Source organism: Centroberyx gerrardi, chromosome 11 (assembly GCF_048128805.1).
Source record: "Centroberyx gerrardi isolate f3 chromosome 11, fCenGer3.hap1.cur.20231027, whole genome shotgun sequence".
In the NCBI taxonomy this organism is placed as follows: domain Eukaryota; kingdom Metazoa; phylum Chordata; class Actinopteri; order Beryciformes; family Berycidae; genus Centroberyx; species Centroberyx gerrardi.
In genome coordinates this window covers 13,443,407-13,454,279 of record NC_136007.1, presented here as the reverse complement: position 1 = coordinate 13,454,279, position 10,873 = coordinate 13,443,407, and the positions used below count along the sequence as shown (strand labels likewise).

At 40.9% G+C, this 10,873-nt stretch overlaps 1 protein-coding gene across 1 annotated transcript; it reads right to left on the bottom strand.

Annotated features, from left to right (window-relative positions):
- Window positions 1–1,307: 1,307 nt before the first annotated feature.
- Window positions 1,308–9,559, bottom strand: trim47 (tripartite motif containing 47). Its single transcript, XM_071899321.2, has 8 exons — window positions 9,374–9,559; window positions 8,758–8,969; window positions 6,726–6,771; window positions 6,415–6,510; window positions 5,977–6,201; window positions 5,636–5,658; window positions 4,631–4,752; window positions 1,308–4,511 (listed from the first exon to the last, which is right to left on the bottom strand). The coding sequence occupies exons 1-8, from the start codon at window positions 9,554–9,556 to the stop codon at window positions 3,982–3,984; spliced, it is 1,437 nt and encodes a 478-aa protein (XP_071755422.1). The 5' UTR covers window positions 9,557–9,559; the 3' UTR covers window positions 1,308–3,981.
- Between the last annotated feature and the right edge of the window lie 1,314 nt (window positions 9,560–10,873).

Below are 10,873 nucleotides of genomic sequence, written 5' to 3'. Positions count from 1 at the left end.
CTTGCAATGACAGACTGACATTACTTCAGATGTTGCTGCACAAAGTCACTTTAACACTCATGATTGTCCTTTCTTCATGATTATGCTGAACTGACTGTGTGAGCTGATGAGGAAGATCCCAGGGTTGCCATGGATACCAAGTGCCCCTTCCAGTCTCCTGCAGCACCAGGCACCCAGTCGTGCGTCTTATCATTAAAACAGTTTGACTCATCCTAATGGGTAGAGACACCATTTTACATTGAAATTTACTTTTTTCTATAGAGAGTTTAGAGAAGCAAACTTGAGACTGAAATGTCAAAAGCTTGATCGCTAAAAACAGCTTGGAAAATGGTAAGAGAAAGCAAACAAATAATATAGTTGAAGGAATTGCTGGCCATGAAAAACTCTTCTCTCTTGACTATCCCCATCCTCTGAGTCACTACACCCAGGCAGGAGGAGGAGGAGAACGAGAGAAGGCTGTTTTCTCAGCTCCTCCCCGAGCCGCTGAGGGACAGAATATTCTGGCAGTATCCAACCTGGATCAGCAGCACCAAGCTGTTTCAGAAGTTTTTCCACGAGGACGGTGGACTAGAATAGAGATGGAGAAGAGATGGAGACAAACAGAAAGCCCTCTAACCCTGGACTGCAGCCCGTGCCGCCTTCAGGAGACATTTCCTTGGCAGTTCTGTTGAGTTTAGTGTAAGCTTTGGTTGAAAACCAAGGAGAGCGCCCACACCAGGAGCTGAAAGGTGACACTGCAAACCTACTTATTATGACTTGGGACCCCCTCCTGACCTGGGCTCAACCAGGTGGAGGAAACCCTCCAAGTCTGCTTCAACAACAGCAGGTTCACCCCCACAAACCAATGTCTCAGTGAAAGCTTTAGTTCTGGAGGGCTTGGCTGGATGCAGCAAGCCTTCCTCAAATAAACAGAAATGAGTAAAGGAAGAAGTTCGGATTTGTGTATCAACTGTGGAGCAGATTCTGTCTCAGATATTCAGGGGCCAAAATAAAACCTTCCAACGCCCACTGCACATACTAAACTGTGATTCTGAGTAGGAAATGGTGGAACAAGTTGCTCTTGCTGCTGAAAGAGGCAGCAAAACACCAGAACAACTGTCTTCCTGGAGACCATAGAGAGGCTCATTTTAATTCAAAGCATCCTATCTCTCACAGACATTCACTTAATTTCCAAAATGGATCTATTGAATTTTATAATCAACCTCTTCAAACACAGCTTAATGGTTTACAAGAAGCACATAACTGAAGCAGTGACACTTTAATAAGCATTTATACTGTCTTCTCACACTACTGTGAGAAAAGCATGTAAAAACACAGAGCACAGCCATCAGTATGTTTGACGATGATAAAACCAATATGCCAACCAACCAGCAATATGCTTTTTTAAGGAATCATCACTGCCAAATGGCAATACTGAAACGGCAACGCAAACAATATGCAAATTGGAGTCTGTAAATTGGAATACATTTTCTTTACTCAATATTGCATGAAGTTTCAAGTTATCCAAAAGTTAATTCAGAGTATTTCAGTGGATTATGTTAGTGATGACAATTTTCTGCAATCAGTAAATTCAATACAAGTTCACCTCTTGCTGCTGAAAGAGGCAGAAAAACACCAACAATAATTTTTAAAAGTGACCTTCCCGCCCCTCTGTGTCCAGAACACATAATATACATACTGTTCACACAACATAATATTTCAATTAATTTTGACTGAGGCCTGCTGCTAACACAAATGGGGTTTTGGGTTTTAATGCATTTTTATGTAAGGGACACAAATTAGATTGCAGATAAGAGATTTTGGGAATGTGTCATATTTTGCTAGCAAGTTTACATGGTTACTTTATAATAAGAAGGGTAATAATGATATTTTGGGAAACAAGTACAGTAAGTGGATAGTAGTGGCTTTAAAGGAAAAAAAATCAACCCAAGACACTTTTTTCTTTTCATGTCTTTGTCAAGTCTAACTAACATACTAAGCACATCCAGAGGACCATAAACAGATTGATTCTCGATTTTAAGTTACTACCAGGGAATGAAATCAAGCAATGAGCAATATTTACAAATACGAAATCAAGCACATTATATGAGACAAAACATTTATTAACAAATACTCAAAGCTAAAGAGCACATGGTTCTACAATGCTACCATTTGAGTAGCTTACACTCCTGAAAATAAATTGATGCCACCTAGAAAACTGAAAAAGGAACCATTTTAGATTGACTCTAGGAATGGTTATTCTCAATTATTTTCAAAGATCATGCTCTTAAATGTTTTTCGTCTGTACTCCTAAATGATTTTATTTGAAAAACCGTCACTGTACAACCCTGTAGGATAGCAAATATTGCATTTGTAGGTCCAAAACTGCACTGTGTGAAATTGCACAAACATAACATAAGCAAAAATCAAAATTCTTCTTATGGTTATGATCAAACTTGGAAAATGTTAATATTCTAAGATTACAACAAAAAGAAAGCGATTATAGTCATTGTCAACAACTGTATGTATTTATACATTCAAAAAGAAACAAAATAGCATTAAAAACAAAAACATAAAATTCACAGTTGGCCCAGTATCTTAACACTGAGAAGCACTGGGCATGGCTGATGGACCTCAAATCGTCAGGACCATCTTGCAGTACCGAAAGCAAATCATTAGCAAGCAAAAAGTAACCTTAATCAATATTAAATGAATTTGGTTAAGAAAATAATAAATATGATTTGTAAATAAATGTAAATATATACTAAAACTCCGTATGTTCTTGAGGTGAGACTTGCAGCCCACCAAGCTGTCGGCTGTGAATCCTACCCGTTGTTAATTGAATGCCATTAACGTTGAACCAGATCCAGAACCAGATCCACCCATTAAGGATTTAAGAATGCACCCATCAACTGGCAACATATCTAGGTACACAGTTATATAGTTTTATGATTTGAGATGTTTGAGATCTCTGTGATTTGAGATAAACAGTTTGTTTCAATCAGAAAGATTCTCAAAATATCTGTAACAAACCAGACAAAATGACATGACAGTATCGTCAGTACACTCATCACAAAAATAAGCCACAAAATGACTTCTTGGACCAATAGGCTTGTACAGGGGCATCTGTAACAACACAGAAAAAACACAGCATCTACAATGTGCCAGACAAAAAAAAAACATTAATGTAATAATGATTAAAAAGAGGCTATTAATATAAGTATCTGTACAAACAGACAACATACGATGTCCACACCACAAACAACTTTAGCCATTAGTTACTGGAAGTCCAATCGTTATCTGAGAGCTGAAAACCCAGGACAAGTTGACCGATTCTAGTCGATTGATTCTGACAACTGTCAGCACTGACAGCCTATTTGTCAGTGTAGAACAGTTGGGAGAGTCTTAACTTTTAGAAAACCTTGCCCTCAGCAGCTAATCATGTGATAACTGTGTCATATGTCCTTGCAATGTTGCCCATCACTGCAATAACATTGGCACTGCCTAGCAATAGCCGATATGGGTTAACATACAGTAGTATGGCATTGTGGTTGTTAATGTGAAAGAAGCCGTTTATGCTCTAATCAACAAGAGCATCAGAGGCATCTGCATCCCTGCAGACACAGTGATATAGACAGCAAAGCACCTCTCCAATCCCCAGCCACAGTCAGGGGGAATAAACCTACAGTGTGTGTCTACGTTAAAAAGAACCAGTTTTAACATTTTCAGGTTCAAAATATAAGAGAGAAATGAATCTCTTCATTATAACCAAAGTGTGGTGAGACACTTATTATTACTCAGTGTAACCCTTTTCTCTTTGTCAACACCAGCAAGACCAACAGCCAACTACTCAAATACATACGCTCTCAAAGGTAATATCACCCTGGACCTCCTGCCTGGTCTATGGGATAAAACTTTGCTGACAGCAAATGTGGAAACACTGGTGAACATCAGTCCACACCGGTAAGCCTCTCTTAGACAACCAAACATAAACACTCCCTCTCAATAATAGTGGCATATCTGCAGCCTGCTCCCTGGATCATTCTTCCCTGGGCTGAAGAAAGGGCAGACGGGCTCGACGAAGCAGGTGTCGAACATGTACAGCTTCTTCATGGTGACGGCATCATAGAAACTAAGGCGTCCGTTGTCGTAGTCCAGGTACACGCCGACCCGGGGGGAGTTCCAGTAGTCGGCGACGGGGATGCGCCCGTCCTCCCCGTTGGCGTACAGCCGGTCCTGCAGGCAAAGGCTCCAGTATCCCGCGGAGGGAGTGAGGCTGACGAAGCCCTTCCTGTTGCTGTACTCTGTGGTGACTCCCAGGTACCACACCCCTTTGTCCTTCACGTCCACCTCCCAGTAGTGCTGGCCGCTAGCGTACTGAGCTGTGGCCAGAACCCCGCAGAAGCGGGTGAAGCGGCCCGGCAGGTCCGGCTCGTGGCCACGGACGCGGCCCTCCTCCACCTTGGTGTCAAAGTCTGTGATTAACAGGTTTTGGTGGGCGGTGTCGGGGTCCAAGGTAAGGTTCTGAGGCACTAAACAGAGAGAGAGAGAGAAATAAGGCTGTGACAGAACTTCAGATCTCAACACTTCAAATCTCTAGTGGTAGTATAAATGTGTTTAGTGTGTGTTTCTGCGTATACAGTAAACTCACTGGTATGCAGCACATGCATCATCTTCTTCCACATGATAAGCTGGAAAGGCCCTGAGAAGTCTGTCCAGTCAGACGGACAATTAACCGGCTCAAGAGATGTGAAGGGCTTGCAATGGATGGCTCTGTGGGAGAAGAAAGAGAAAAGCATGATGCAGAACTAAAGCCACATGATCACAAACACGTTTCCGGAGGTTAAAGCTCAAATGAGAATGTTACAGATTAAAAGCTATGAGGGATGAAGCACTCACAGCATGTTTCATGACGCTCAGACATCCACCCAGTGACACTATTTTAATCTATATGCAGTTATCTTTGTGTTAACATCACTACAAATTACTAAACACTCCAAGAGCCAAAATTTGGCCCCGGCTCCCTGGATCTGCCTGAAATTTGCGCTTGAGCTTAAAAATGTGGACCAAATTTCATACAGTTGCTGGCAGAGAGAATGAATGATTCAGCGATATTAATTTTTAGTGTTTGTGGTGCCTCTTATTGGCCAATTTGAAAATGGCAAGAAAGCAAATAATGGCTGAACTCTTGTGAACATGAGGACCAAGTCTGACGATGATTGGACATGCTGACGCAGCACTGTTACCAATTTAGTGATAGATCACGGGCCTCCTTGGAAGTTCAGTGTTTAATAACAGTAATACACTTTGACCAATTTAGCTGAAAAAATTGCTGAATTCTGTATTCTAGTCCAGTAATAATATGAAGTCAAATTCATGCAGATGGGAAAACATTAAGGAGACCTCTGGAAATAACTAAAAAAAAAAACCGCAGACAGGCAAACTCAGAAAGCTGGATGTGTATAAAAGTCTGTAACATGTAGGTTCCCCCTGGAAACTGAGCAACAGCAGCAGGGTAAAAATATCAATAACTATTATTATTGTCGCTGTTCTACTAGTATTAGTAGAACTATTATTAAAACTAAAAGTTTTCAGCCTCTACAGGGCCTGGTCCTTTAAAATGAAAATGCAGAGACTAAAACTTGAAGCCACTTACTCATTGTATGTCTGAGCAAGACTCTGTTGGAAGAACAAAAACACAAATGTTAATTACATTTGAATTCACTTCATGGTGAACTGGGAAACCATGTAGTCAAAGAACAATCTGCTTTGTTTAAGTATTATCTTTGATGGTTTTTGCATGTACCTAATGTCATAAGGTACACAACCAGCTACAACAATCTTTGAAAGTATTTGGGCACCAACACATTTTTTGGTGCTTTGTTCTGTTCTCATTTTACTTTGGATGCCAAAGTTCAGGCTTCAATTCTGTATTTTATGTATTTTAAGAGCTACCTACAGTAACTGTGGATCACACTGTTCATATGTTAGACTGACCTCAAAGCTAGTTTTTCCACCGATGTGGTTGTGAATATCAGCTATAGCTTTGTCCACAGCTGCCGCCTCCGTCTCCACGATCTTCAAGTTGTCGTCTATGACGGCCATGGTGGCCACTTCCTCAGCATCCAGGCTCTCCAGCAGGGAGTCTCTCTCATCTAGCAAGAACTGGACCAAGGCGCCAACATCCCCCTCAATTTTCTCCTTCAGTCTCTGTTTCTTCATCTGGAGGACAGAAAAGATGCCATCGGAGCATGAAGAATTTGAGATAAAAGCTTGGAGACTTAAGATCACTGTAGTTTTTGTATAATTATTATAGATACCTGCATTGCATATTAACGTGCTAAATAAACACAAAACATCTTATTTGACCACTAACTAGTATGAATCAGAGGTAACTGGGCCTCGAGACAATATGCTTAGAGGTTTGTTGCGTACCCTCACTTCACTTTTAGTGCGCTCATCCGCCGTTATCACTTTCATACACTGAGACTTCTGCCAGTTGAGCTCCATCAGCCTCAGTTTCAACTCCATCTGAGGGAAACGCGTACATGAAGACACATGCACACAGGCAAATAGGACATAATGCATGATCATATCTAACAAACCACAGGCTAAACAGGCCATTTAAAATTCTAAAAGTAGTGAATAAGACATGCGTTGACAGCCTAAGGGCCCCTGTGGATTTTCAAATACAGGAGACTAGTTTGCAGAAGACAATGCATCCTTACAAATACGTGGAGCCTTACCTTCATGTCATTCACAACTTCTGGCACTGGTGCTACCTCATGGTGTCTGAAATGACAAATGATCAGCCAGTCAGTGATTTAAAGAGCAAAATGTCCCATCTATCCAAAACACATCTGAGCCCCTCTATGAAGATCCCTTCGAGTATACGATGAAACTGTCGCTTGTGATACATCTTCAAGTTCTGTGTAAAAATGATGAGTTGCGGAAAGTAACTCATAAATAAGTCCTAACCAGGGTGAGAAATTAACACTCGCCAAATGTGGGTGATTTGTTAGGTCCACCAGCTACTGTGGCAGCTGGCGGGGGAAAAAATAAGCAGTTAGCAGGCCCTTTACACAGCTCCCAGAGTGACGCTTATGCACTGCCCTTTATATTCAAAATGCCGTTTTTCCCTCCTACGACCACTCCAAGACACTTAGCAACGTAGTTTCAAAACAAGTCATTTTGACCTGAAATCTTATCACCAAGGAAAACATTAAATAGGGCAGTTTCACCGCTCACTACGTCAGTTCAGCTTGCCTACCCCAAGGACTGATAAGACTGTCGAACTGGAGGCAGAATGTGGAGACATATTGCTGGAGTTGAGAGGCCGGCAGACACAGATAAGAGAAGCGGTCCGTTGCAACAAACAAAGGAAGAGACATGAAGGCCAAAGAAAAAAAGTGATATTTCAATGAGCATTGGTGACATGACAACCAAGGCAAGATGCGCAACTGGCTGGTTTTCAAGCCGTCTAGCCAAACCATGTATCATATTTAGCCTTTAAAAATGTGGCTGGAAAAATGTGAGAAGCTGGCAAAATATAGGAATCTACCAGTTAATTTCCAACTTTCTAACTTTACCAAGCCATAAAGGTAAAATGAAAGAGTAGTGTGTGCTGAAAAATAGATGTCAACAAATAAACAGCAAAGATTATGGAATAAATGCAATGCTAACAAAGTCTGAATGCTTTACAGTTGCATAGTGCAATGCTATCTTCATGTTTAAGCCATGGCTTCCTCGGCAGAGGACTGTCAGCAAAATTCTGTCTAGTTTACTAAAAAACTCTCATAAAAAAAGATGTAACATGATGTTATAGTATATGATGTTATTTTGGGGTGACAGTGGCCTAGTGGTTAGAGACCGTCCCATAACCGAGAGTTTTCAGGTTCAGTGCCCACAGCTGCTGTGTGAACAGCCACATGTCCTGAAGCAAGATGCTGGAGCCCTAGCTGCTCATTGATTGTAAGTTTGCCCGGATAAGAATGTGATCTAACAAATATATTTTACAAAGGTTTTATGGAGCAAAAAACGCATTCAGCAAGTATATTAGGCGACAACATAGATACTGTCAATTTGGGTGAAATTTAGACTAAACAAATGGAACCGTGCATTGAAAAAACACCTTAGTATATCGTTAACGGTCAGGATGACAACGGTTGATGCAAGGACAATGACGTTTAGACTTGGATGGTACACTCTGACCCAGTGTTTGGAGTTTGCTTGTTCCAACAATAAACTAGAAGGGCACTCGGAGAGGGCAGACCTCCGCCAAGGTTCGTGCTATTATTGCTTGTTCGTGAGTCAGATCCGGATCCGCTCCAAAATTTTATGGGTTTTTCCTTGGCCCATGCTATACCCTTCCACGAAGTTTCATGAAAATCGGGCCAGTAGTTTTTCCGTAATCCTGCTAACAGACAAACAAACCAACGGCACCGAAAACATAACCTCCTTGGCGGAGGTAATTACTTGGACAGGCCTAGCTCCCTCAGAGGACTTGGCATGGTTGTGTGCTCTTCTGTGTGTCCATAAAGTCAAATTTATGTAATGTATGCATTTGTTTAATATCAATTTTGACAGAGTCTAAGTAACACCCTGATCTGAGCAAATTCAAAATAGGTATTACTTAGTAGAAAAGCCTGTCCTGCTTCAGGACAGAAAAAGACAGTGATATTTCAACTTAAGAGAGATTGTACAACAATAAACATCAAAGGCAAGATTAAATATAATATGTCTACAATTTCTCCAGATTGAAGTAAAAAGATGGGCTACCTGTGTGCTCTAGACTCCCTGCAGACTACACAAATAGGCCTGTTATCGGTCTGGCAGTACAGCTTCAGCTCTTCTCCATGTTGTTCACACTTGCCATCTACTTTAACAGGCTTGGAAGGTGCAGGACAAGACCCCAGACACTCCAGGTCGTCCAGTTTGGCCACCAGGTTCTGCACCAGGTAGTTTTTGGTGAAACTCTTCTTACTGAAAACCTGCAGGAGCAAAGAAATGAATTGAACAAGACGCAGAAATCTGTAACAATCAACGCCAAAGTTATTTGGCAGGGGCAATCTGTTTCGTTTACAATTTACTGCGAGTCGTTCTGGATTAGAGTCTGCTTAATGCCTAAAATGTAAAGTTGGCTATTGTTAACGTTACCTGCTGGCTACCAAACAGGCTCGTTAGCTAGCCAACTGGCAAGACAACGCTAGCTACATCACGCAGCACTTAACGTTAGCTAACTAACATATTTTCACAAACCAACTAGCCAGCTAGTCTGAATTCGTTGACAAATATTCTGACATGTTACATTCGCGCCAGGCAAAATTTGTGACATACACGGTGGGTAAACAAGTCGACAAGCTGATATTACGCTAGCGAGTAAGAAAGCACAAACCGTTCGGCACTGGGGGCATTGATAACCGCTGTAGTCTCCTCCGTTTTCATCCCAGTGCATGCAGATGCAGAACCGGCAGAAATTGTGCCCGCATTTTAATATGACAGGGTCTTTAAAGAAGTCTAAACAGATGGCACATGTCAGCTCCTTCCTCAGATCTTCTCCAGCACCTGCGGTAGCCATGTTTAGAAGAGAAAGGAAGTGGGCAGCATTGTTGTGCGTCATCTCCATCTAAACCAATCAAATGCGAGCGTAAATTCGACCCCCCCACCCCCACCCCCACCCCCACCCCCAATAATCCTCAAAACTGATGATTAATTGTGGTTTGCCTCTGAATTTAGATTTAGAATGTGCGTGCGCGTGTGTGTCTGGGTGTGCTAATGAGAGAGAAATATGCATGAAAACACTGATTAAATCAACAACAACCTACCAGTAAGCAACAATATTTATTCTTAAATACATATACATAAAAACCCATTCATAAAAAGACACAAAGTGAATATCAAGTTTGATTCTTTGTGCTGAAATTGTCATATACATGGGGGTAAATGGCTGTGGGGTATAGATTACATTGCATAGCTTGGATTGGCATGTGAGGGATGGGACTCAAAAAGTGCATTTGATGTCAGAAGTCTTGCTATTTCCAAATTCATTACAAATCAAAGCATTGTATTGATTTGTATAAACCCTTCGACCCACTCTCTATATCCCTCAGTGATTCACAACTCGGCTGATTTCCGGTACATGTTCATCACATCAGCAACTCGTGATAAATACTGGAAATAATTTATACAGTGATGATTGACGACACCAGAATAAGACAAATATTTAGGAACACTGATCTCATTAGAGAAGTTTAACAACACGTGTAAACAAGATATTTCACTAGTGACATCAACAGGAGACAGGAGTTTTGCAACAAAAGTCTCAACATGATATTTCAGTGGTGACATATTGGTCTATAAGCAGCTGTTTAAATCATTTGATCAAAACGTAGAGTTGGCACACTCAAATCCTCCACTGTGCTAGTGACAAAAATAAAGCTTACAGAAACATAATGTAGGGGCAAAATCATTGATTATGGATACAGTATAGGCATGTTCACAGCACCACAATTATTAGCAGTCGAACACACAAGTGAAAAGTGGTTCTGTAGAGATTCTCTTGAGTAAACAACAGTAAGATTGTGTTACAACACACAGTCCGTAATCCGTAAAGGAAAGAACTCCTGAGATGAGTGTCTTCACACATAACCTATCCAGTGTTAATTAAAAAAAAAAAATCATGATACCCATTGTATTTTGAATAAATATGACAATAATAACAATAACAATATCACATGGACAGACAGCAGTAAACTGGGTGGTAGCAGAAGCAGTGATGAGCTGTAAACACATGATGGAGTAAATACAAAAATACAAATAATATTAGAAAAACAGTTTGAACTCAAGCCAGCAGCAACAGAAATTCTCAATAAATCTGGGATCTCTTAAGAAGACA